The sequence below is a fragment of the Telopea speciosissima genome, chromosome 2, assembly GCF_018873765.1.
Source record: "Telopea speciosissima isolate NSW1024214 ecotype Mountain lineage chromosome 2, Tspe_v1, whole genome shotgun sequence".
NCBI lineage: Eukaryota > Viridiplantae > Streptophyta > Magnoliopsida > Proteales > Proteaceae > Telopea > Telopea speciosissima.
Window position 1 is genome coordinate 9,738,737 of NC_057917.1, and position 27,745 is coordinate 9,766,481.

At 39.2% G+C, this 27,745-nt stretch overlaps 1 protein-coding gene across 1 annotated transcript; it reads right to left on the bottom strand.

Annotated features, from left to right (window-relative positions):
- Positions 1-1,015: 1,015 nt before the first annotated feature.
- On the bottom strand, positions 1,016-10,386 carry LOC122652841 (syntaxin-71-like). The gene is made up of 9 exons (XM_043846717.1): positions 10,147-10,386; positions 9,909-10,034; positions 9,056-9,218; positions 8,850-8,935; positions 8,629-8,697; positions 8,501-8,545; positions 8,326-8,388; positions 8,137-8,213; positions 1,016-1,317 (listed from the first exon to the last, which is right to left on the bottom strand). The coding sequence occupies exons 1-9, from the start codon at positions 10,300-10,302 to the stop codon at positions 1,302-1,304; spliced, it is 801 nt and encodes a 266-aa protein (XP_043702652.1). The 5' UTR covers positions 10,303-10,386; the 3' UTR covers positions 1,016-1,301.
- Positions 10,387-27,745: the final 17,359 nt, after the last annotated feature.

Below are 27,745 nucleotides of genomic sequence, written 5' to 3' on the forward strand. Positions count from 1 at the left end.
CATGGATCAGTTCTTGTGATGATAGCCACACAAGTCAAGTCATAACCACTGGACTCCTTGATAGACAATGGTCCATGGTTTATTAAAATATCCGAAAGTAAAAAAAAACTTGATTATTCATTTGGGGGCATTATTAAGTCAATTAGAATCATTGAAAGGACGGTGGAGAAGAGCTGCATTATTAGTAAGATATCAATTTTGTATCTCTCTATTTACACCTAAATTCACAAACCATTTAGAGGACGGATACTTTCAGTCCTAGTTGATACTAACCCATAATCCATCTATCACCTATGATGAAGAAGCTTTCTCCCATGGTAATGGAGAAAAGACCCAATTCAAATATCCATTTTCCTCCTTGCCTAGGATTCTACCCTTCTTATGAGGTACCTTATCATTTATTATCTAAGAAACAAGGACAAAATATTTTTGAGGTATTTATATGATTTGAAGCTGTGTGAAATTTTTTATTAGCATGTATGTAGATTGATTGAGTCTAACAGAAGTTCTAAATTGAAGATGTTTCTTGGCCATAGATATAATTTCGCATTTACTTGACTCTAAAGAGCAGATCACTTTCTATAGATACTGCGTTTGCTCTCACAGAACATTCTGGGCCTATTCCATCTAAGAGCATGATAAAATCTAGCCCTCAGTTAATCATCATTCCTCTTTCTTTCTTTCTTTCTTTTTTCCCTGAACTTGACAAGGGGTAGAGAAATAGTCTATGACAACTATTGTACTAAGTTAATCATCATTCCTCTTTCTTTCTTTCTTTCTTTTTTCCCTGAACTTGACAAGGGGGTAGAGAAAGTCTATGACAACTATTGTACTAAGTATCTGTACCGTATGGATCGTATCATCCATACGCATCTCTAGCAATACTGATATGAAAATGATACTACATAACGTTGACCAAAAAATTACTTTTTGATCCCAAAATCGATGTGGATGGATTCAACCGTATCGGTATCGGCTGAGAACAATATGGACCCCAATACCAATAACTGAAACCTTGACGATAACTATGATGCAAATATTATACATATATTCACTGGAATTGTGAGAAATACCATGACTTAATGCAGTATACAGAGACATCCCACACACCCAAGTCTGAATCTAAAGGGCAAAATAATTCTGGTTCCCCAAGACTGAACAGGGCTATCGAAATACAGTGGTAGAAAAGAACTGTAGACAACATCAAATACACATAGCAAGCAAGCCCTCAAAACAATAGAAGAAGAAACTCCAGACAACGGTACAGTCAAACAAGTAGCAGAAAACCCATTTGCATTATTTCACTTCTTCAACACACTGCAGCAAACCCAAGCACAGATCCATTAGAATAATTGAGCAAAGTGTAAATAATAATAAGACCAGCATAGTTGTTACACATTGTAAACATGCAAAGCAGAAGTCACTCCACACCAACCAACCTGAATACATGATCTATGATATCCAAGCAAACAAAAATGAAGAGTAAAAATTTTGTTGGCAAATCTATCATATCAGATCCATTTCCGCCTCAATCCCCCAAGTAGGGCCTATCATTGATGGGCCACAACTTTTGCAGCTGCTTTATAGCAGAGCCTAATTTATGTCCAAGTTTCAAATCATCAAATATCTTTCCTGGAAGTCTTAGCTTACCCCTTTTCTAGCAAGGTATTGAAGTAGCCAAATTGGCCTTCCAAAGGATAACAAGTAGATTTTCCAAGTAAAAAGGTTGCACAGAGTGACATAACAGAGATAATCTATATATATAAAGAAAAGAGGCAGGAATAAGAGGGAGGGGGACCCTGGTAGTTCTAGATCTAAAGTTCTTACAACACAACTTAAGCCCAAACGATTAGTAAGGAAATCCACCACTGTGGAGAAGCACTGACCATGGGACTTTGTCCTGAACATTAATTATAATGAAAAATCTCTCCTTTTTTATATGTAACTCAATAAATTCAAAGTTCATAGCGTAGCACCACTGATGTTTATCATATGATTATAGTTCATAAAGAAACCATAATATATAACAACCAAACGCTTTTGATTTGAATTAGTTTCATTCTTCAAATTCTAAATCCTTTTCCATAATTCATTGGCATCCTTATTTATGAAATTTCTTGGACACACGAACATTCATAAGTATTTTGGACTAGTATAAAAGTCCTTTTAAGTTAAGGGTTTAATCTAGAAGAGCCCTTTTAAGTTAATGGTTTAATCTAGAAGAGACCTTTTAAGTTGGGGTTTAAGTTGTTTAGGAAGGTTAAGAGTCATTGGTGGAGTCAACCTAGGAGATTTTATCTTTATTTTTATACATAGCAATGTAACCAACCCACCCTCTCCACAATTTGAGAAGGGAATGAAATCTGGTTTTTCTGTTTTAGAAAATTGAGTGGAATCTCCCCTCCCCCTCCCCCTCGTCCATGATCTTCTCTCTCCTTTTGTTTCTCTCCTGTGATCTCTCCTCCTTCTCTTCTTTTTTTCTCCTTCTTATCCTCCCTCTATATTCTAACCGATAGTCTATTTTTCCCTTTCTTTGTTGCTGCTATAGGTTTTGAAATAGTGCTATACTGCTGCTGGTTTTCTCTGTAACAGCAAATACATCTCTACTTAATCTGCATCAATCACTTGTGCTCACCACCAGCAGAACCTGCCATTCATTCTGGCAATTATGATAGGGTTAGGGTACTTTTACAGGGAATATAAAGTTTGGGATAATAGAATGGATAAGTAGGGTCAATTTCTCAGAGGAAATGATTGGAGACAAAGGGCTGGTCAGTTGGAATCTGACATAGCAGATCTGAAAAAAAAGTGAAGCTACCCCTAGTGAGATTGCTATGTAATTTTTCTTATTCTTTTCTTATTTTGTTTTGGTTGGAGCTTTGGGCCCCTTTCCTTGTATATTCCCTCTTTTCTTTCAAAAAAGTCATCGACTTTGAAAAAGAAAAAAAGAAAGGGTAATTTACACATACCACCCCTGAGGTTTGACGAAAGCATGATTTTACCCCCCAGTTTTGGAAAATTCTGTGTACCCCCCCTGAGGTTTACAAACGTTAACAAATACACCCATTCCTTCAGTTCATGACTAACAGTGTTAAAAACATGGGATGAAATGACAAAATTGCCCTTGCAAGGAAAACAAAAAAAAAAACTGCAGCTCATCTTCCCCAAATCAATTGGGGAAGATGAGTTGCAGGCTATTTCATGAGCAACTCAATTGGAGAAGATCTTGACATTCGAAGCGGGATGGTTCGACGAAGAGGAAAACTCGAGTGGAGCTCTGCGCTCCAGGCTGAGCAACGAAGCATCCATGGTGAAGTCCCTGGTTGTAGACAGGTTGTCTCTTCTGGTTCAGACCACATCCGCAGTCACGGTTGCAATGGTGATGGGCTTAATTGTGGCATGGAAGCTCGCATTGGTTATGATTGCTGTTCAACCATTGACGATCCTCTGTTTTTATACGAGAAAAGTTCTGTTATCTAGTATAACTTTGAATTTCATTAAGGCACAGAACCAGAGTACCCAGATTGCTGTGGAAGCAGTTTACAATCACAGGATTGTGACTTCTTTTGGGAGTGTGGGGAAAGTGCTTCAGCTGTTCGAGGAAGCTCAGGAAGAGACAAGGAAAGAAGGGAGGAAGAAGGCTTGGTTTGCAGGGATAGGGATGGGTTCTGCACAGTGCTTGACATTCATGTCGTGGGCACTGGACTTCTGGTTTGGGGGTAAACTTGTTGAGGCAGGGCAGATATCTTCAGGGGATGTGTTCAAGACATTCTTCATATTGGTGAGCACAAGCAAGGTCATTGCCGTGGCTGGAAGCATGACTTCCAACCTCGCCAAGGGGGCGACTGCCGTCGCTTCCGTCTTCGAGGTTCATTATTTGTGAATTCATTCTTCCTGTATTCTCCCTCACCAAACAAATGGAAAGCAAACGATGGAAAGGAAATGAAGAAAGTGAATTCGTTCATTCTTGCCGTGTTCTTCCTCACCATTGAGTCATGTACTGCTGTATCATTGTGGTTGTAACTCCTTTCCCACCCAAATTTTAATTCCTTGGTTCAAAAATATTGCTTGAACTTGCAATGGGAATTGAGTATAGTTTTTCACTACTTCGCAGCTAAGAAATATAGGGAAATGGAATGAAACTTATGTTACTGTACCCCTCCCGGCGGAACCAAAACAATGCCGGCCTTCTTCTTAATCCAATTGCAAGACAGAGGAATATGGGATTTCAGTACCATGGTGCCATCTTCATCAGCTAGGATTCACCTTGAATGAATCCTGCAACTACTAATGGGAATTGTTCATTCTCTCCTGCATCGGACCCTATGATATTACTGCTCTGCTAAACTAACGGGAAATTTTCAAGTTTTGAATTACAACAGAAACAAAAGGGTCATTGTCAATGAGACTCTCTCAATTAGATATCTACAAGGCACAGTGTGATATCATGCTCTAGCATTTTCTCAAATTCCAATCTATCACTCAAATTCCAACCTCAATCGAGTTGCTCATGAAACAGCCTGCAACTCATCTTCCCCAATTGATTTGGGGAAGATGAGTTGCAGGTTTTTTTTTGTTTTCCTTGCAAGGGCAATTTTGTCATTTCATCTCATGTTTTTAACACTGTTAGTCATGAACTGACGGAATGGGTGTATTTGTTAACGTTTGTAAACCTCAAGGGGGTACGCAGAATTTTCCAAAACTGGGGGATAAAATCATACTTTCATCAAACCTCAGGGGTGGTATGTGTAAATTACCCAAAAAGAAAAGGCAAGAAAGAAATAAATAAAGAGAAGAAGAAAAAAGAATGAACAAGAATAATAGAAATAAAAAGAGAATAGATGAAAGGTTACACAAAAGTTCTGGCTACTCATCAATCAAAATTTTAGTTGTAAACATCATATGTGGACCGTCTTCCAAATGAATGATTTTGATACTTCAGAATTTGGTTCGATTTTCAGGTGAAATATTTTGTTATGTACTAGAAAACAAGGGCGTACCCAATGCACAAAGCTCCTGCAACTGCAGGGTCTGGGGAGGGTCATGTGTACACAGCCTTACCCCCACTTTTTGTGGAGAGGCTGTTTCCTTGTTTGAATCTGCAACCACCAGGTTGCAATAGAGCAACCTTACTTAAAATTACAGCTTATATATCTCAGTTTGATTCTTCATAGAAGCAAAATTCTCTACTTACCTTGGTTTTCAATTTTGAAATAGGAAGAATTAAATAGGTGCCCCATTTCACCCTCCCTAATAAAAATTTATCCTAAAACAATGGTCTGTACCATTAAAAAAAAGGTCTTTGGATCTTGTTAAACAACTTTATTTGGTGTGTTGAGTTCATAGTTGTCACTGTCTAGGCGACCCAAGGCGTTGGAGGGGGCCTGGACGGAAGGTGTCCAGGGCGACCAAGGCAACACTTGTTGTCAAGGTGCCCGGACACCAAGGCAGTTGCCTAGGTGACTTGACAACCATGGTTGAATTAATGAAATTGAGCTATGAGGTCTTGGTATCAGTTTGGAGTAAGAATCGTGGGCGATTGCCTCTTCCTTACTGGAGGCACACCTAAATAACAAATTGAGGACTTTAGAATAGAAGGCCCTGACAGCTCCTAGCGAGATGGGGCGCAAACCAATAGAATGGGGTGTAGGAGGAGTAGGGTTTTCAAACCAGCTAAGACTACATTGGATGTCAAAAGTGGAAAATGCATTTTGATGAAAATAGATGGTTAAATTAAAGGCAGCAATTATGGTTGAAGCAGTGAAACTGAACAGATGGAACAAAGAGGAGAAACCATTTTTTGAAATTAACCAGCCAGATAACACTTTTTTGTTTTCTCACAGATTACATTCTCTTGTCAGAAAATAAATCATTTTATCAGGAATTCAGGACAACATGACTTCTAAGCTATGAATTGTGGCCACAAACAGCGTCAGTCACTTCAACCTTCAGAAGGCCAGATGCAAGGTAACAAATATATTATGTATATTTGACACATTAATGGTTAGAGCCTTAGGGATTGTCTAGCACTTCAGCCAGATCCCAAAAGAGTAGCCTATCATGCTCTTGCATATTTGCTTAGATATATTCTATATTTTATAAAGCAATCCAATGGTTTGGAAAACTAAGGGCATGCATGCACAGACATAAACGCACGCACGTGACTATACAGCTGTGCCTGAGCATTATTGGACATATTCATGCAAGAGGCGCACAGCTCTCTCTGAAACAAGTGTCCAGAAAGTATACGTGCATGTCAAAGTCCAATACAACACAGTTGGGCACACGAAAGGCCGACAAGGAGGAAGTGACCTGAAAGAAATTCTTTTGTGCTTTCTTACAATCCATACACAAGGACTCTTGAGGGAGAAAGATAGGTGCTAAAATAAAGGGCAAACATGTGCTTTGAAAATCCATTCTATATATATGTGTAATTGATGCAGTAGCACTTTATTGGACCAGCACAAACCTGTTTGGAAGCCAGGACTGAGAAAAACTGAGTCCAAATCATGTTTCTGTCCAAGAGGACTTTTTGTTTAGGTTATTTTGTAATTCGCATTTTATTTTATTTTACTATGGAGTTGGATATACGTAGGAGAGTTTCAATTTAGCTTTCTTGTTTGAAATAGTTTCCTTATTTGAGTTGATTTCAGTTTTCAGAAACTATATATGAAACCCATTGATTGAGATTAAATAGAGTTGAATATGGAATGAAAATTGAGAGGAAATACGCCTACCACCATAGTTGTCAAAGCGTCGCCTGGACGTAGGGGCGGATATCTACACGGGAGAGCCATGACTCTATATTTGTAGTGGTGGACAGATTTTCAAAGATGGCTCATTTTATTCCCTGTCAGAAGACATTTGATGCAAGTCATATCGCCAAACTCTTCTTCAAAGAGGTGGTGCATATTCATGGGCTACCAGAGTCTATTGTTTTTTATCGTGATATGAAATTCGCTAGTTATTTCTAGAGGATCCTGTAAATGAAGACAAATACAAAACAGAAGTTCTCCACAGCCTTTCATCTTCAAACCGACGGTCAGACTGAGGTGGTTAACCGCAGCTTAGGCAATCTCCCCCAACGCCTTGTTCGTGATCATGAAAGAGACTAGCCTTCTATCCTCGATATTGCAGAGTTCGTGCACAACAGCTCCGTTAATCGTACCACTGGACGCACCCCGTTTGAGATTGTTTTGGGACTGCAACCTAAACGTCTTGTGGACGTACCCCAGGATTGAGATTGTTTTGGCTGGTCAAAACTGGTAAAAATTGATCGAAACTTGGCATTTTTCTGTCGAAACTACCTAAATGTGTGAAAGATGGTCGAAACCTAACTCGTACCAAGTTTCGTCTCGGTTTCCCCGGTCGAAACCAGTGGTTTCGTCCGAGTTCTTGAACCATGCGTACACTACTAACCTAGAGTCCAAAGTCCAACTGCCATTTTGTATGTGTTTTTTTACAACCTAAGGGTTCCACTATGTTTAAAGGGCCTAAATAGGGTTTCCTAGAAGCTTTGGGAACTAATTTGGTCATTTGGGCCAAGAAACCAGCAACCGAAGCATTCCAGGTTCCGACCGAAATTTCGCTGTTTTGTGAAATATTTCGGTTTCGAGCCTGGTTTCGCTTGAAACCGAAACTTTGAACCACATCAACTACCACAAATTAGATTTCAAGAGAGGAAATCCTACCATTCTTTTGTACTCCTCAATTTCTTAAATATTGTCCGCTTTTGGCTTTTAACTGTGCCAAAAAGTAGTCCATTTCAAGGAGTACATGAATTTTAGTTGTTTTTCCATTTTACCCATCTCAAATTAATGCATACTTGGAATCTACATCCAAAATAAGGACAGACTCGGAAAGTTATTTAGAGAAAGTGGGAAGTTGGAGTCCTGATAAGGATTGCTTAAAATGTGTGCTTTTTCAAATTGGACAATCATTGTGCAACAGAGGGAAGCGGGGAGCAATAATTAGTAAGACATGCATTAGTGCATACAAGTTAACAAAAATGGATGATTATCACAGGGCTATTTCACCAATAATAATGAAAAGAAAAAGAAATTCATGTAAGAATATGCAATACTCCTATATCTTTGAATGCTTTTTAGCTATCACAAAAAGGGAGAAGGAACTTACTTATAAAGGTATGCAGCAATTCCAAGAATTATACACAACAGAATAATATCAATACAGAAGTTCCGGCTAGACCTCAGCTGGAAGAAAACAAAATGTACCATTAGCCAAACCCATACTAGATAGGTGAATCTGTAAATAATCCCAGCTGAAGGATGCAACCTAAATCAGAAACAGGCAACACTCAAATACCTGAGTAACTGTCTCCTTAAGTCTAACATTAGTATTCTTGAGGTCAGCATTTGCCCTATCAACCTGTAGGAGGATCAAAATCATACTAAGGAATAAATAATAAAGTCCTTCCATCATGTGTGCTCCATGATGTACTTTAAGAAACAGAAGGCAAATGACAGGGAAAGATTTTTACCTTGGTTTCAATCTCATCAACCAAAGGCACTTGTCTATCCAATTCCTGAACATATTACAAACATATGATCAATCCGCCTGGGTATCCCATTACATATGGCTTTCGAAGTAATACACAAAACAACCAACCTCATTCATGTCAGAGGCCATATTTTTCAGTGTATCCAACCCTTCTGCTATAACATCCAGACCTTGATCCTGCATGATGGTCAAATTAGATTGTGCAAAAATTCCATCATTCAAATACATTGAAACAACAATAAAATCAAGTATTTTGGTCACAACTTAAATGCAAATACCCTTTATAGCGTTAGATGGAAAGAAAATTTGAATCAATATGCAACACTTGCCTGTCTCATTTTCCGCATTTCATATTCCTGCCTAAATTGACTTGACTCTTCAGATTGTTGAAAGAATTCAGAGTCAAACCGTCCATCTGCCATTGTGAAATGAGGGCAAAAAAAAAAACTTCCATTCAATCATTGCTAGTGGTGTTGGGAGGTGGCAATTTCTTGGTAGACATGTAAATGTGACCTCAGTAAGTCAGATCACTCACCTGATGAGTCAAATTTGATTTCTGGACGAGAAGCAGAGGCAGCCCAACCTCCACTTTGCTTTGATGCATTTGCGGTCCCATCTGGTATGGCTTGAATTCTCTCTGGCAGAGTAAGTACCAAATCTTGACGGATGGCAAGTTCTTCTTTTGTGAGTCCAGTAACCTGTGATTAGTTTATGTCAAGATGCTTATCTTAGAAAATTAGTCAAATCCGTTAAAGTTTCATTCTTTTGTGCAGAAAGACTTCAGAGTGACCAAATACAATGAGACGACAGTAAAAGATGAAGCATCACATCAATTATTTGGCACATCATTATAAATACAAAATGTTAAAAAATTTGGAAAGATCTTGCTGTTCATTCCACAGCTCCCTATTACTCGTTGATTAGTCTGAAAAACAACGCACACAGTGACATTTAAGGAGAAAATACGGTGGATCAAACTCAAAGGCAAGCAGATAAGAAAAACAACTATATTAGCAGAGAATAAGCTACTGCCTGAATTAAAATGCATCAATGAACACAAATAATATGGCCTTATGGGTCATTCACCATCCTATACTCTATAGTAGCAACATAATTTTCAAGCAGTTGTAATGAATATCACAATCGCTGGCTTCACATCGCATAGAAATACAACATGTGTCGCAATCTATTCAGGCTGAATTCTAGTTAAGATGGTTTCAGTTAACCCTAGAGCATTTCGAGGTCCACGGATGAGAGATTGATATAAGAAAAGTTCTGAAATATAAACTACAAAGACGATCTTTGAACCCCTTGAAGATGAAATTAAACCATTTTGATTAATTCTAAAGATTAGTAACAACTAGTAGAATTTAAATGTGAAAAAAAACCTTCTTAATCGCTAATCTCTGCAACTTGGGAACCTCCTCGAGCAACCGAGCCTTGGTTCGACGAATCTCCGCATTCAAGGCGACAGCCGAGGCCCTGCTCTTCTCATTCGTAGCGAGTTCCGATTTCTGCACCCAAAAAAATATTGTGCATCATTTAATGTCTTCTCTTTTGAGAAAATCCTTCTTCATGATTCGGTGAGGAAATTCGGTCAAACCCTAGTAATAGAAGAAGAGAGACCTGAAGAGCTTCACCAATGTCGGTATCGACGACGGCGTAGAGTCGAGCGAATGCATCGTCGCCAGAGACATTGAGATCCTTTTGCTTGTCGATGTCGTACTTGTCATATTTCTTGCAGATCGCGTCCACGCGGGTCAGAATGTCGATCACGCTCATCTTGGCTCCCTCTCTCTTCCTCTTTCTATTTCTTCTCTGGTTTCAATTTTACTCGGAAACGTGACAAGTGAATACAAATAAGGGCAACGAGAAAATGATGCAGGAAATTGCAAACGCGAAGAGCAAGATTTTTTGTTTGTTCCTTTTCTCTCTGGGCTGTGGCCTTCTTCTTGTTGAGTTGGCAAATGATCCCGTCCCCGTTGAATCCGGTTTTGCTTGTGAAAATGCAGATAAAATTTGAAGGGTTTTTAACAAATGCCCATTTGTCTAAATGCACCTCTACAATTTTTCTAATTTCAAAATCCCTCTTATTGTCAAAACAGTGCAGCACTTTAATCCAGTCTGTTAATTTTGAACGGTAGAGGATAGTTTGAGGGAATCTAATGACTAAAATGCCTTTGTGACAAAACCCATCAAAATTAAAGAATAAAATGATCAAATTACCCTTATCTTCCCCAGATCATTTAGGGTTTGAAATTGAAAATCAAACCTAAACCAAAACCATTTGGAAAAAATGAACCCTGAATCAAACCTCCAAAATTGTACTAGGGAAGATGAACCCTAAACCATTCGATGTCTTCGATGCTCATTTAAGTACAAATCCATTAATTGATCACATTTTACTTTTCGTTTTCTTTAATCTTTCAACTTCCCTCAAATTTATACGTGAAAGTGTCAATGAAGTGTGACGGAAAATTGAAATTGGAAGATAGCTCCTGCCCTATTCTCTCTTTGTGTGTGTCTTGCTATTCGATTCCTTCACAATCCCCACTCTTACTCTCTTCCATAATAAGTACCTTCCTTCCTGGTTCATTCCCTCCCAACACCCTCACCTTTTTCCTGCAAATCCTCTCCTCTCTCTCTGCAAAAGGGGGAAAATTCATCTTATGGCTTCTTCCTCCTCTGTTCCACTCTTTAATGATACCAATAGCCAAAGTGAGTTGCTTGTGCACTTATAAGTATAATCTGAAAAAGCTTATAATCGTGCTAATGGATTATGTGCACTTATAATCGTGTTAATGGAGTCCCAAACTGTGCAGATTTCAATCTATTATACAAAACAACAACAAATTGACCAATGCTAATGATCTCAGCAACAAATTCTCTCATCGCTTGTCTTGATTCATAGGAAATTTTCTTCACTGCAACTTCAATTTTGGAGGTTTGATTTTCAGTTTTAGAGTTTTGATTTTAAATAGACAATTAATTCCTTAATCTGATCTCTTGCTTTTCAGATGGGTTCAAACCCTAACGATTTGGGGAAAAAATTTTCAATTTAATTTGGGGAAGATGAGGATCATTTAGTCATTTTATTCTTTAATTTTGGTGGGATTTTATTAGAAGGGCATTTTGATCATTAAATTCCCTAAACTAACGTCTAACGTCCCAAATTAACGAACTGGACTAAAGTGTAACACTGTTTTGAAAATAGGAAGATTTTGCAATTAGAAAAATTATAGGGGTATATTTGGACAAATGGGTATTTTTAGGGGGACATTTATTAAAAACCCAAATTTGAAAGAAAGGGCAGTGTGAGACAGTGTGAGTACAGCCTTGCCAAGTTGCCAGTTGCCAGTTGCCAGTTGCATACTGAGGTGAGGTCACTGAGGTGTGGTGGGATAATTAGGCGGGCCCCAATTTATCGGACGCATAAGATCGATCGTCTGAAACGTGTCATGTGCTGGGTGCATCTGAGCCACGCTTTGCTATCTGGCGATTCTGGCCCCACCCCTGTTGCCATCTGCACTGGTGCCTTCTGTTTGGACCGTCTGATATGTAGCCCTCGCGATCATTAGGTCAACTTCTGGTGGTTGAATTTGTATAAGCAAAATTCTTGCATTTATTAATTTTTATATTTTTTTAGTTTTATTTTATTTTTTCTGGGTAGGGTAGTATCTTTGAAGCCCTTGACATCATGTATGGTTGCTTCTCAATAGTTCCAATAAATTGATTTCTTCCTGAAAACGATAAAGTATTCTATGCATGTCCAACAAAGTTCTTCCACCCCAATTTGTGCCATATGACTTACCAATTAGATGAATCTGAGCCGTTGAATGGGAATATGACACTATTTATTTGTTGGTGTCAAATTTGGATCCTAATTCAATTGTATTTTCAATGAAATGGAATTGTTCACATATTTGTTTTTAAGATTTCTTACACCAATAACACGGAAAATTAGGTCTTTTTTGTTAGCCATGTGGAAGTTTTTAGTGGGATCCAAAATCGTAAATATTTTGTTCATGTCATTAACTAATCATGCGTTAAATTTCAAACTAATCTAAATTCTCTTGTTTTCTTTTTAATCGAATTTCAACTTCGAATTTATGACAACAACAAAAAAAACTCACCCTTATCCCAACTAAATGGGGTTGATCACATGGATCCTTTCAAAACAACGTAAAAAAAAACTAAGGTCCTCACAAAGGAAAGGAAAGTAAGAGTAATGCAGAATAAAAAAAAAAGAGATAAGAAATGTGAGAAATGAAAAATGAACTTGACTTGGGTTATACAAGTATCACCCTTGGAGAGCAAATATTTCTGTTAAATTATAATTCATCATTTTCTAAGTTTTCATTTATATTCTATTTCAATTTGAAGTAGTCATCGATGTGATTCAAATTGAATTATTTGAAAGTTTGATATTATGAACAATGTATTTTCTGCAAACAACTGCTAGCTCATTTGGTTGGTGCATGCCCCCCCCCCCCCCCGGCGGAGGTCAAGGGGTCGATTCTAGTGGATTGCATATTGTGCCCCCAAAAAAAAGGCACATTTCTCCCCCTCCCCCCCTAGTTGTAAATTGTGGGTTTGTCTTAGCCTTCCCCATAGCTTGTAGTTGGCCTATGGACCCTTGAATAGGATAGTCCAAAAAAAATAAAAAATAAAAAAAATATGTATTTTCTAATATATTTGATTTGTTCAAGAGGCAATAGGAAACTTTTGTGGTAAAAAATATGGAGGTGGTATTTTGAGAGTGGAATATCATTTTGCATGTAAGATTGAAAATCATATTGGAATTTGTACTGAAGTAATTATTGATGTGTAAGCTGAGACACTCTATTCACCAAGTAAAGATATTAAAAAACCACGATTTGGGAAAGTTTAACCACAACCAATATTAATTCTTCATTTAGTCACTTAGGTAATATGTGACTTAGGGATTTTTGGCAACATTTTGTTTTTAGTATTTTTGTTGTGTGTTTTTGGAACCAAAAAGAACAAAATTATGTTTGGCAATACTAATTTGTTTTTCTATTGTTTTGGAACGAACCAGGTAAAAGGAACATAAACAAGAAGGGGAAAATGAAAATATTTTTTTTTTTTTGTTGAGAAAAGAACAAAAGTGGAGGGTCAAATATTAGAAGGACTCGACACCTCCTACGAATCGTTATCCTCTGCTGTTATAGCACGGTGCTGTACTGCATCGTGCGGCGCTGCAGAGGCCATGTGGCACAGTAGGCCCCACATGGTGCACATGGCCTCTGTAGCGTCGCACGATGCAGTACAGCACCGTGCAATTATAGCATAGGATAAAAATTCCACCTCCTACCCTCTTTCAAATCTCTCTCCCTTACCAAAGAGCAAAGAACAAAGCACGTTCCTTCTTTCATCCCTTCTCTTGCTTCATTGGTCTGTTTCTTCATCTTCATTGTCATCAAGTACTATGAAGCATGGGTGGGCTTGGAAATTTAGGGGCCAAAAAAGATTAGCTCGCAATCCCTTACTGTATTGACTTGGGCTGGTATCGAATTGATTATTGTTGAGCTGGAGGGGGTTTGTTCCTGAAACACACACTTTTACTATTTCGCTTATCATACAATTGGCGAAGCTTCTATATCACCTACCTATACGTAAACATTTTATACGATTTCGTGATGACACATGTCCTTTTGCTTCTAGAAATTTCCTTCTTTGATGCCATTAAGAATGCTTAAAGGAACATTTATGAAAACGAAAAGGCATGTGTAATCAAGAAACCATTTGTGAACCCTTCATGTATGGGTTGGTGATCGAGTTCCCTTTGATGGCCTTACTTTGCAAACCCATGGAGTTCATATCCATGCATGTTTCTCCCATGGTTCCATATAGGGGTGTTAAATGGTTTATAAACAAGTTTAGAATGTCATGAGACAGTTTGGTTCCTGTTTGTCGTTGGTGTTAAAGGGAGAACTGTGAGGAGCCAACCCTAGTATGAGAGGATTGGGTTGGGGCAACCTATGGTGTATCGGTTGTTATGTCAATAATAGTGTCGGGCAGCTAAGTTGGCTTCTTTCTAGCTAGTTTTTCATATTTGAAATCAACTCTGCAGTCTACACCCCTTCTTCATCGCCCTAGCTTCATAATCATCTCAATCCTTATTTGGAATTGAATTTCTCTCTCTCTCTCTCTCTCTCTCTCTCTCTGTGATATGCTTATTTGATAGTTTAAGTTGTGTAATCTATATTAGGGAGGAAGTTGGGCACGTTGCTAGCTTTACTGGAGTTAGCGGCTCCAACCAATGGCAGCGTGGGATACACATAAGTATGAACGTCTTTTCTATGGGGTGGGGGAGAGAGAATGACACTAGTCTGGGTAGCCCCGGCATGCCCGAGTTTTTCCCGTTATATTATATAAAATCACTCTCACTGACATGATGTAATATTTATTATATTCTCTCTTTCTCTCTCTCTCACACATACACACGCATCTATATGTTTTTACAAATTATATTCGCTCTCTCATTATTATATTATTATATACACTCACTCATGTAATCGGTCTTAAATAGTTTACCATTAAAATTGTACTAAACCGTTTTGTTTGATTTTAAAACCAAAACTGAACCATTTAATAAACAGTTTGCCAATTTTTAGTTTAAATGGTTTGGTATGATTTTGATTTGGCAGCGTTAGTTCCTTTTTTGTGTTTTGGGTTGATGCACCCTTAGTTCCACATCCTAGTAGCCCGGTTTCACATTCCAACTTCCAAATCTCTCATCGCAGGCTTAAGATGTGAATGGGCCTGTCACGGCCTTTGATTGAAGTGCTGTATAACTTTTTCCCTCTAATACGAGCTTAGGCCCAGGCCATCTGTAGCATACTGATCGTGATTGAAGTATTGAACCATTGAATTATTAATGAATCACGTTTACCAAAAAATAATTATTTAATGAATCACAAAATGGGAAGCAGAACAGTGAGAGTATGAATATGATCCAGACAAGTAAAAAGCACATGTTAGCTGTGCTGGTGTTACCACCAAACTTTGATTTGGTCAAATGATCAAAATGCCAACAAATATTTGTTTTGACTTGAAAAACACGCAAAATTTTCTAAGGGGAAAGGTTCCCATGATGTCATTGTGGTGTGGTGTGGGGTGGGGTGGGGGGGGACCTGGCTCCTATCTAACCGTGGCGGGAGCTGGACGGTCCAGCACTCAAAAACCATCTCAAAAACAAGGGTGGGGTGGTCATTTCACATGTGAGGCCCATGTGGGACCCACCTATGAAATGACCACCCCACCCGTGTTTTTGTTGTCATTTAGCGGGTCATGGATAGAATCCTTTTCTTTATCTATTCGTATAAGGAAAAAGATCCCACCAGTGTGGAGATGCTTTCACATGTCCTCTTACAAATCATGTGAGCTTACATTGACACACTCTCTCCTCCTTATTTTATGAGTCATCTATTGATAAAATAATTTTTTATGCCATAATTGGTGGGACATGGAAGATACCTCATGAGAGCATCCTTTATTGAATGTGAAGAAGTATGTCAAGCGATGAACAGTGGGTTAAAATAGTCTATGGGATAGAAATCTAGACGGTACCATTATGTAATTGAATCTTGCACACGCTATCATTTTATTGATTGTTAGATTCTCCTCTTTGCATATTAGTTGTGCAACCTGTTTATTGTTGCAAACCATTATCTCCACTGCTACACCCTCTCTTTCCCCGCTTGCAATTGCAACCTACTACTATTCTCTGCACCCCCCCCCCTTCTCTCTCTCTCTCTCTCGCCCTGCCCTCTCCTCCCCTCCATTGCTCTCCAATCCCCTCCCAACCATTATTGTCATCATCTTCCTATAATCCATATCCTTCAGTTGTGGAGCCGCCTCCTTCTGCTTTGAACATTGGCTCCTTGAGCTCCCTCTGCCCGCTATAGCAATACCTCATATGTAAGAGAGACAATGATATTGTCTCTTTTAAAGATACAAATTGCAAATTGTTATCAAAAACCTATTGATCACATTGTTTTTCTTGTAATCTTAATACAATCAACCACGTTTTAGTTCTTCCAAAAGTTTTTGTTGGAATGCCCCATGAAGGAAAGGAGGCATTGGTATCTTGGGGAACAATAGGGCTTTAGGAACAATCCCACAACACAGATTTTTTTTGGAAAGTCTCTGATGCAGGATAAAGTGAGCGAGTATCTAAAGGGTACTACAAGCAAACGAAAGAGGGTGCAAAGAGAGAAAGAGAGAGAACCAGTGAGTTGCAGTGGTTAACGGGAAGAAAGAGAAGATATAAAGAGATAGTGGAGAGGCGATGGATAAAATGGGGTTGTAACAACAAATGGGTTGAATAGCAGGGATGATAAAGAGTGGAATTTCACTGTAATAAAATGCTAAGGACTAAGTTTCCTTATCCAAAAAATAAAAAGGACTAAGTTTTTCTCCACCGATAGAGGACTTGAGGAAGCTAAATCTGGGGAAATTGGTAATGTACACGATGAACCAAGATCTTAAGATTATGACTAGTTACATATTTGAAACATTTAAATTGAACTGATAAAGTATTAAAATCCTAAAATAAGGAAGGTATACCTTTGTAGGTGAGGCAGATGATTCACTGTTCACCCACCATCCTAGGGTTCACAAACCCCGTCTAAAGTTTTAGTATGTTCCCAAAATGCCATCCCAATACCCTTTCTCACCCTCTCTCGCCCCACGGGATCCCATTCATTGTGGGTGGATAAAATTCAGTCCAAATGTTAATATGTAAAATTCTATTACACATCGCCGGTGTATAGTCATTTTTCCATGCTCTTTCATTCACGCAAGTTTTGTGCTTGCGTACCAGAACCACAATCCACATAACGAAACGGCGGTTAGCCGCCTGGCTTGAGTGCTTGACCCTGGACGGTTGGTACGCGTTATTTCCAACGTTGCTCTGGTGATTTTGATTCTCTTTCTAGCACCCGTGGAAGTACAAAGCGTTTCCGTCCTCCATTTCATCAAATAAAGCGTCCTTTAAAAACCGGATAACCTTGTAGTTAGGTTTCTCTGAGACCTACACTTTATTGTCTTATGTTGGGTAATCGACGGCCGACGAAGGTTTCCCTTCCTCTTCACATACACGTGTGCCCTAACACCTAACAAGTCGGTGTTGAGTAACAACGACGAAAGTGTATCTCACTGGCCAAACCGGTTAAAAAAAAACACAAAAAAAGGCAAACCAGTGGTCCAGTTCCCTACCCATACGAGGAACACTGGTTAGGGTACACACAATGTCGACACTGCTCATCCCTTCAAACGTCTGCGATACATGTTCCAATTTCGTGTCAGAGATGCACACTATTGGCGGATGGTGCACGCGACGACTTCTTAAGTCTTTGCCTCTTTGGTCACCAAGGGCCTCGATGGTAATTTAGACAATAGTCCTAAATTCTTGCCAGGTGTCAACAAATAAGTTCGTGTCGTTGATCATCTTCAGAATCGACTGTCGAGGCACCTTCCCCTCATGTCCGCGTTACTGCGTGAGAGCCTGTGTGAGAGAGAGAGAGAGAGAATTAATGCTCCTTATTATTATTTTATTGGTACAAATTATTGGTTTAAACGAGTCATTAAGTTTTTGTTCCAATAAACATTAATCAGTTATTTTTATCCGGTTTCCCGTTCCCGGTACGGTTGACGTCAAAGCAACCTCTGATCTTCTTCAACAACATCGCAACCGGGACATTCGTCACTTCAATCAAATTCAGAAAGCATTTTTAGATTTTTTTTCTGCTCTCGATCTTCTTCGACCGTGTCATTGATTGTCGGCACTTACTTACCTTTTTCCGGCGAAATTTCCTCTTACTCCGATCGTTCATCGTCAGGCAATTTATGATCTCTTATGTTTTTCCTTCTTTGTATTTTTCATTCTAATCTTTATTGGAATTTATTGTCTTGTGTTGTTGAAGTTTATTCTTTTCGTTTGGTTGAAGTATGATTATGCTAATCCTATTATATTTTTGGTATTTATACCTTTTTATAAATTTTGCAGCTAGTGGTAAGTTCTCCTATACCATCCATAGCTTTTAATGTTTGTGAAGGCGAATTTGTTACATGATAACGGCATCTGACGGTTATAATTCTGTTCTTGTTGATTTTGTGTCTCCTATCTCAGCCCGAAGTGGTTGTTTCTCTCTTTTTTTTTTTTTTGGAATTCTTAGTGTCAGTTCATGAACTCTCAGTTTCGGCCTTTCTTATTTGCAGTACCCTCATTTGAAGGATAGACCGTCTTGTATGGTCTGTTATCCTCCCTGGGGCACCGGTGAAAGCATTTCTTCTGTAATCCTCAGTTGCTATCAAGGTTCACCATGTGTCATCGGCTAAAGTTTCAGGATCTGCTAATTTATCCTTAGGAGGCAAGGAGTAGAGATCATTGGAGGTTATTGTCTTTCCAGTTTGCTGGATTATCACATCAGACCTTGGCAACATGGAGTTTGGTATTTCTGCCATTTTTATTGCACTCAATGGAGTAGAGATTTTCTCAAGCTGTGGCTCTTCTTGTATACCTTTGCTGCACTGTACCATTCCCTAGTGATAGCGACTTAGCAATGCAAGGATATTAGAATGTTTGTTGTCTAAGGAACCTAGGGAACCTCTTAGGTCTGCTTTGTCATAGTTTGTTGAGGGTTGATGTCTTTTATTTTGTGGATTGGGTTGTGGGCTGCCTCCAAATTGCCGTTGAAAGCCCGTAGGGATTTTTAGGGTTTGCATGGGGTAGTCCGGAAAATTTGTATCTCTTCGTTTTCCCATAAATTGGTGCAATGTGGGTTATTAGGGTTACTTGAATTCTTTGTAAACACAGAGAGGCGTGAGGAAGAGAGCTTGTAATCCTTTATTCATTGTTAGTGAAAACTGCTCTTATATCTCCATGGACATAGGCACCTTGCCAAACCACGTAAATCCTTATGTTGTGGTTGTGTGTGATTGTTTTTCTTTTAGTTTGTTGTGTTTTTTAGATCGTGAATAAGTTTCAGTTTCTACAAATTGGTATCAGAGTTTCCGTTTCTGGTGCTTGCTATCACGATGTCAGGAAAGGTATGAAGGATCTTTTGATACAACAGGGGGTTTGGTTAAGGCTTCACAGGGGAAATAAAAAAAACCAGAAAAGATGAGCAATGATGAGTCAGTGGAGATGGAGGAAAAGGCGGTAACAACTATTTGTCTGAACCTATCAGACGATGCACTGGGATACATGGTGGATCCCAAATTTGCTCTTAAAGTTTGGGCAAAACTCAAGAGTATTTACATGACGAAATCCTTGACAAACAAATTGTTTTTGAAGAAGCAGTTGTATTCTCTTCAAGTGGAGGAAGATACAGATCTGTTAGAACATCTCAACATGTTAAATCAGATCATAAGTCAATTAGCAAGTCTTGAGGTGACGATCGAGGATGAAGATAAGGCCCTCCTTTTGTTAGCATCACTTCCAGGATCATACGATCATCTGGTCACGACTTTCTTGTACGGGAAGGACACTTTTGAGACGGTTGAAGTTACTATTGCTCTTATGTCCAACAATACAAGGAAGAAGACAAGTACTATTAAATCTCAAGGAGAAGGTCTCTTCGAAAACTATAAAGAGAATCATGAAAGGGGTATAGATCAAATCGGAAGGGATCTGGAAGCCAAAGTTGGACAAAATAAAAAAGGGGGAAGGACAAGTTCACTTGCTATTATTGTAAGAAGGAAGGCTATATGAAGAAAGACTGTTTGAAAATGAAGGGTGATTTGAAAAAGAAAATCATTAGAAAAACATTTGAAGAAGCTAACGTGGTTGATAGCTTGGATGGAGATGATGAAGATGTTCTCTTTATCTCTTCAAGGAAGAATCAACTCTCTGATTCTTGGATTTTAGATTATGGATGCTAGGCCATTGGAATAAGAACTATCAAATCAGGATGTTTGATGAGATAGTAATGTAAAGATACATACGTGGGGTAATAGTCTTAGCTAAGTAAATTGGGATTTAATTGTTATATTGTTTCTCTTTCCTTGTATACTTATGTTTCGATTTCCTATTGTAATTAGGTTCTAGGCTTGTCTAGGTTAGGGTTGTTAGAGTCATGTTTCCTTGTAACTCTATTATTTGATTTCTATATATAATGGCATAAGGCTAGTACGATGGACATTCTTCTTATATTGCCATCCCTTCCTCCATCTTCTTGGTTTCTCTTCTTTTCCCTTAATCTCTTTCTCTCTTCTCTCCTCTCCTCTCTCTCTACTTGCAGATACTAGTTATAGGTCCTGGGTTTGTTTCAAGTAAGAACCTTATCAGAGGTAAGATATGTTCCACAATTAAAGAAGAACTTGCTATCTTTGGGGGATCTTGATTCGAATGGCAGCAAATATACTACAACATGTGGTGTTCTCAAAGTTAGTAAGGGAGCTATAGTTGTCATGAAAGGTAAGATGATTGGAAACCTATACAGGCTGATAGGGAATATAGTGACAGGTGGAGCATTTGTAACTGCAGATTGAGAGTCCAACACAGATGACACTAGTCTGTGGCATATGCGGTTAGGGCATATGGGTGAACATGGTATGATAGAGCTTTACAAAAGAATTCTGTTGAAGGGAGTAAGTACTTGCAAACTGAACTTCGGTAAGTTTTGTGTTTTCGGTAAACAGTGCATGGTTGGATTAAAAAATGCAAATCATACGAGCAAGGATGGTCCTTGATTATGTACACACTGATGTATGAGGGCCTTCACCAATCAAATCCAAAGGTGGGGTAGAATACTTCATCACCTTCATTGATGAATTTTCAAGGAAGCTCTAGGTCTACTTCATGAAGCAAAATAGTAAGGTATTCACAAAGTTCAAAGAGTGGAAGCAGAGGTGGAAAGATAGTCAGGAAAGAAACTCAAATGCTTGAGATCTGATAACAGAGGGGACTGTATGTAAGTTCACTGTGTCAGATACTCCACAGCAAAATGTAGTGGCTGAAAGGATGAACAAGACTCTTCTGGAAAGGGCTTATAGTATGACACTGAGTGCATGGCTGAAGAAAAGTTTTTGGCCAACAGTGAATCATGCATGTTTCATTATCAACAAGTTACTATTTACAGTATTGCGTAAAAGCCCATTATTACCGGCAGGTCTTGGGTTCAAGCCTTTGGTTCACACCTTTTCCCTCCCCCTAGAATAGAATAAAGTAGGATAAAAAAACAAACTCAAGGGGTTAGCGCAGCTGGCTTGGAGGGGACATGAGACTCCGCCTCAGGAAGCAAGGTCTCATGATCAAACCTTCGCCGCTGCATAATTTCTTGGGGCCACCCGTCTGAGGCTCACTAGGGCCCAGAAGCTCCCGGTTCGTGCGTGGTGCGGGGGTCATGTACGAGCCCAGGGGGGATTTAGTTGGCCTAAAGTCGGATACCCCTCTTGTCTCCACCAAAAAAAAAAAAAAAAGAAGTTACTATTTACAGTATTTGATAGCAAGATTCCTGAGGAGGTGTGGGCAAGAAAGGCGGTAGATTACTCTATGTTGAGAATCTTTGGATGTCCAACCTATATGCATTTACAGGGTGAGCAACATTCCAAGTTAGACTCTAAATCTAAGCAATGCATCTTTCTTGGATACGAGAAGGTTGTGAAGGGATTTAAACTGTGAGATCCTATCTTACATAAGATTGTAATCAACAAGGACATTGTGTTTGATGAATCTCACATGTTTAAGTCAAACGGCAGCCAGCAAGCAGGTGACGGTGATGATGAGAGATGTAGTGCAGGTGGAGCTAGATGAGGTAGAAACATCTGAAAAGCAAGAATCATCTAGCAGCTTACCAGAACAATAGGAAACTATAAGTTAATCCTACAGCGTGGCAAAAAGGAAAGGGAAGCATATTCACAAAGCCCCTGTGAGAGTTTGAGGATATGGTAGCCTATGCCCTCACAATTGGTCTAGGTGTGTGCGTTACTGCTTAGCCTAAAAGCTTGAACTATTAAGGGAAACGTAAACGTGTATCATAGTTATCAAGGCGTCTGATGCAGATTTATCATCAATCTGGGCTTCTTTTATTAGGAATAAATCTAGGGTTGGGTTATATACATGTTGGGCCTTTGATCCTATGGGTTTTCTATGTAATAGGTCGCTTTTATGGGTCTATCTATGTAATAGGTCGCTTTTATGGGTCTAAAATAGGGGTAATTAGGTTGCATACGGGATTAGTAATTTTAGTTCCATACTTAGTTTTATTTTGGTGTTTTTGTTCATAAATTGAACCGGTTCAACCAATGGTTCAATTTAAGTTATTTTTGTAGTTTTCTTTTAAGTGTTTAGTGGGGCTGGATTAGGACTCTGTTTTTAATCTATTTCAGTTTCCGAAGCAATTTAGGTTACCTAATAGGTTAAGGATTGGGTTAGGCGTTTCCTTTTTAGTATAGGAGGCAAACAGATGGTTTACTGGCTCCTAGTTGGTCTTCTATCAATCTAGGACTACATTAGTGTCGTGTAGGTGTCCAGGCTCCTCGGTCGCTTTGGACGCCTTGGTCCGCCTTGTTGGTGTCGCCTTAATTTTGGACCCTCTCTAATGCCTTGGTCGCCTTGCTGCCTTGATAATTATGATGTATACATCAATACTGACTGCACGTGTAGGCTTGTATACACGGTCCTTGCACGTGACACATACTCATGCGGAAACACATAATGTGGCACCGAGGGGGGAAGAAATGTCATGATACCCCATTGCATTTCCCAGGAGCCTCCTTGCTTTAAACAAATCTTTAGCGGAGTTAATCTGCCCATGCAGTGTCTTAGCTAATGCTTGACCAAGGCCACTAAAGCCATCTTGACATTCATCCAAATTGATCTAACAACAATTGACGGAACAATCCTTGTCGAGGCTCGCACGACCTAACTCACTAGCCCTACTATCCCTTGATCTCTTGTCACGCAACCTATTATAAGTGCCTTTCCAACTCAAGGAAACACCAAGCCAACCGTCATGAGTATGCCCAAGGTGTAGTAACAGCCCCACTCGAATGGCTTAGTGCATATCAAAGGTTTGTCAAGCCTACGACACACTCGCCCATGTCAGGCGTCACTGTCGCTCAAGGTGTGCTAGTAACTGACACCAACATGGACTCATCCTAGGCAATGCCGAACTTAAACACAGCCCAAGACAGGCACAACCACACACGAGGCATGTGATAATCCACTCGCTCGGGACCATGTGCCATTGTCGTATACAGAGATAGTTGGTGCTAGTAGCATCATAATCCAAAGCCTCCATCTACTAGTGGTACACCATGCAAACGTCTTTCGTTGTATATGCTTATATGGTCCCTGTCAATAACTAAACCTACAATGAGACATCTACTGCCTGCTTCAGCTGATGAGTGCTCGTCCTTGGTATCCACCCGTAGAATGCTTGTATTGACGCGCATGCGCAGCCAGGCCAACCCTGCATATAATGCCTTGCCTGTGACAGCCATGATGCCCATCAACCCTTGCTTATGGCCTGTCACGGTGCCATGCTAGGAGCCATGACACCAAGGAGGGTGAGGCACACCACCCTTCCTCAAGGAAGCTCTTAAGTTTTTGGAGTTTTCCAGAAGGAGACATGGACCCCCTCATTTTGTGAAACTGATATATGACGGAACGTCGCTAGGCAAGTGACTTCCCCTCTATGCACTCCCATACCCCACTTTGTGCCACACGACAAGCCATCCTTGAACCACTAGGCATGCCCTCACGTTTCAACCCATGTGCCACGACCATGCCAACATAATGGCCATGACATTCTCCCCCACTTGATATCATTGACGCCCTCATCAACACTTCAACGCTTCGCCTCTAGACCTTCCACCTTCAATTTTGTACTCCCATCAAGCAACTACTCACTGTAAATGACATGACTTGTTTCCCCCACATTTCCAATTGGCCTCAAATAACTCTTGTAGTTCCAAACAAGATGCCCCACCTCGCCTGAATACCAGTCCTACTGGTTTGGACTGAAACACCACATTGCCTCTTCTCTCCAGTCTTCTGGTTTGGTTCCCCCTTGTAGCACTGTCAACTGCTTTATGAGAACTCTGTAGCTTCACTTCAAGCTGTCGGAAACTTTTTAAAAATTTTTTTTTTTCTGGTTTCAAAAATAGTTTTTCCTACAACAAAATATGAAAATTAGGGTTAATATAAACTGGATGGGCCTTGTTGAGGGGGGGGGTCTGGCCCATTACACGACCCTCTTTATTGCTAGTTAGAGTTCTTTAATGGGTGGGGCTTCGATCCACTCTGACCCTATCTCCTCATCCTCTCTGCCTGTGTCAGACCTGCAAATCGGTCACTCCCATCGACTGCTGGCCTTGTCAACTCATCCCCCCCTCCGTGTCTACCGCCAGTGCGATACAAGTTCCGCCCTTATCCCAAGGAGCTGCCCCCCCTCCCCCCCAAGACTATTCCTTACCCAACAATGAGAAGATATTTCCTCTAAGTAAGGCTATCCGCAACTATGCCCTCTGCCGAGACACATAGTTGTGTTTAGTGGGATACCATGCATTCCTTTTTTGTGATTATAGGGCTAACATGTATTCCCTTTTGATCGTTCATTTCCTGAAGTCAGGCCTGTTAGTCCTGTTGTAATTAGGCACAACCTATCGGTGTGTCGCTTTCCTTGTTTGTTTGATGTGGTTGCTTGGGGTTCCGCTTTTCTCTTTCAGGCTCTTGCCTCCCCTTTGTAAAGGCAGGGTCTTGTAGTTTGCTTGTTATTTGTTTGTTCTTCCCCCCTTTCTTTCCTTTGGTAATGGATTTTTTATTCATAAAAAAAAAAAAAAGTTCCTGAAGTATTGGAACCTAATATGTGTGTTTGCCTTCTGAAATGGCCAATGGAAACAATCTGGTAAAAAATAAACTGTTTTGGCGAAATTTCACCCATTTCGGTCTGACTGAAAGTTTTCAAACTACGTACTGTTAGATTGCTTCTACAGAGTCAAATCATTTTTAGTTGTTTGCAAATAATATTTCTTTATTAACAAGGGAGAACCTTGATATCAAACCAAGTCACATCTCATTGACTAAATATACAATTTTTTTAAATACTGAGCCAGCAAGATCGCTGATTTATTGACCAAATATAGTATAAATTGTATAGAAATATTCAGTAGGAATTGTACTTCCTAAATCATTCTCTTCTCTCTTTTTTCCCTTAGTAAGTTATTATTATGGATGAGGAAATTATAATATGAGACAATTGTGTGTTTTTAAATTTTTTTAAACAAAACGTTAGTTGGCCTGGCATAAAAAAATTGGTAATTTCTGTTGTGAACCTTGTTTTTGGCGCTAATTCATACTGTCTTTGGCATTCTTTCTCTTGTTTGTGTTTTTTACCTGAGGGACAGGCCCTCAGGGAGTACAGATAGAATCCATGCCCAGGCAGGGTATTCTTTATGGATGGACTGTATTCCTCAGGGATTACAGATAGAATCCATGCCAAGAAGGGTATTTTTTATGGATGGTCTGTATGTTTTAAAAGTTATATAGGCCTGTCATTAATATGACTTATTAAATGACAAATACCACTGGATAATTTGATAAGAGGTAGTTACTCAATGATTTAGTTAAAGTTGGGTTCTCGTTTAATTCATCTCTGGTTGCATAACCTTTAGAGTTTCTGGTGTGCCCCTCAACTTTTGTCTTTTGGTCTAGAATTTACATTCACTCCGGCGCTCTTATTTCCTAGTTACTTTCTTTTCTTTTTGTCTTTGTTACTTTTGCTCGATCTTTTATTCCTCCTTTTCTTTCTTCCTCTTCCCTTATCCTCTTTTTCTTTTTCTGTCTTCTATGATGCCATTTTCCTCAAGGTTACTGGTTAGTTGACTATGAGTTTAGACTGATGAATGGTGCATTTTTTTAGGGCAGTTGAGGTTCGGTTGGCCTTGTTTTACTATTATGGGTTGCCATTATTTTAAATGAGTTGCTGCTGGGTTTGCTGATGGCTAACATTTTTGCAGTAGCATACTGATCATTTCTTGTGAAGTAGATGTGGTTGACTTGAGTTTGGGGAGAAATTTTGGTGAACAAGCATTAATTCTTTTGGCTTATATCTATTATCTTGGTCTTTGTAAGTTCTGATCCCAATTGGCCTTTGCTGGCCAACTTTGAGTTTACAGTGATAAATGTTACATTATCAGATTATGAAGAGAACATTAGATGGATCAATGGGCCTTGTTTAATGTATTATTGTTTGTCATTATTTAATGAGTAGATGCAGGGTTTTCTGAGGGTTAACATCATGGCAGAAACAAACTAATGGTTTCTTGTGAAGAAAAGTGCTCAACTCAAGTTTGGGGAGAAATTTCATACAACCATTGATTCTTTGGGCGTGTTTCCAGTGTCTTGGTCTTTGTAGGTTCCAAATCCACTTGGCCTTTGTCTTCGGTTAGGATTCACAATCTAAGGAAGCATTGCCCTCTAGGATATGGTGGAAGGTGGAAAGAGTCGACTTAGGAGCTCAATGCCTTATAGGAGTACACCATTCAAACATGATCAAACTCATGTAATTTATACCTAAATTCTCCATCCGAGTTGAGTAATGGAACCTTGTCAAAGAATTCTCTTCAGAGAGGGGGTGGGGTCAGAGGTGGTTTGAGCTGTCTCATGGAACAAGTAGAGAAGATGGTCTATGGGACAATGAGTAGGGTAAATTGTCCATGTTGGATGATGTTCATGAGTTGTATAGGAACATTTAAGTTGTTTCTTCCTGCCGTTTCCCTGGAAGTGCTAATGAAATGCAAAATTCATTGCCAAATGTATTCAGATATGTTTTATATATATGAATGTCTCTTGCTTAATCTTTTTGTTTTTATTTTTTAGTAAAGTCTAGAGTTTATCACAATGCTATAAAAAAGAAAAGAATATGCGTCCTTATTTTTTTGAATATTATTTGTATATTTTTTTATTTTCATTGACATCTGTAGCTTTTTGGTGGAAATTAATGAAGAGAATTTTTCCTGAAGTTTCTTTAAACATCATTTGCGGTCATTTTTTCCCATAGCCTTCTGAACATCTATGAGGTGTGCAAAATAGGAAAGCCAACTGAAGACATAGTATGGGAGCACCAAAAATCTATTTACATGCAAGAGATATTCTTCGTCATTGTAAAAAGTGTGGTGGCATAAAGAACCGAGAATCTTATTTTCATTTTGGTGATCAAAACTGATATGCATCAAGTGAAAAATTCATATT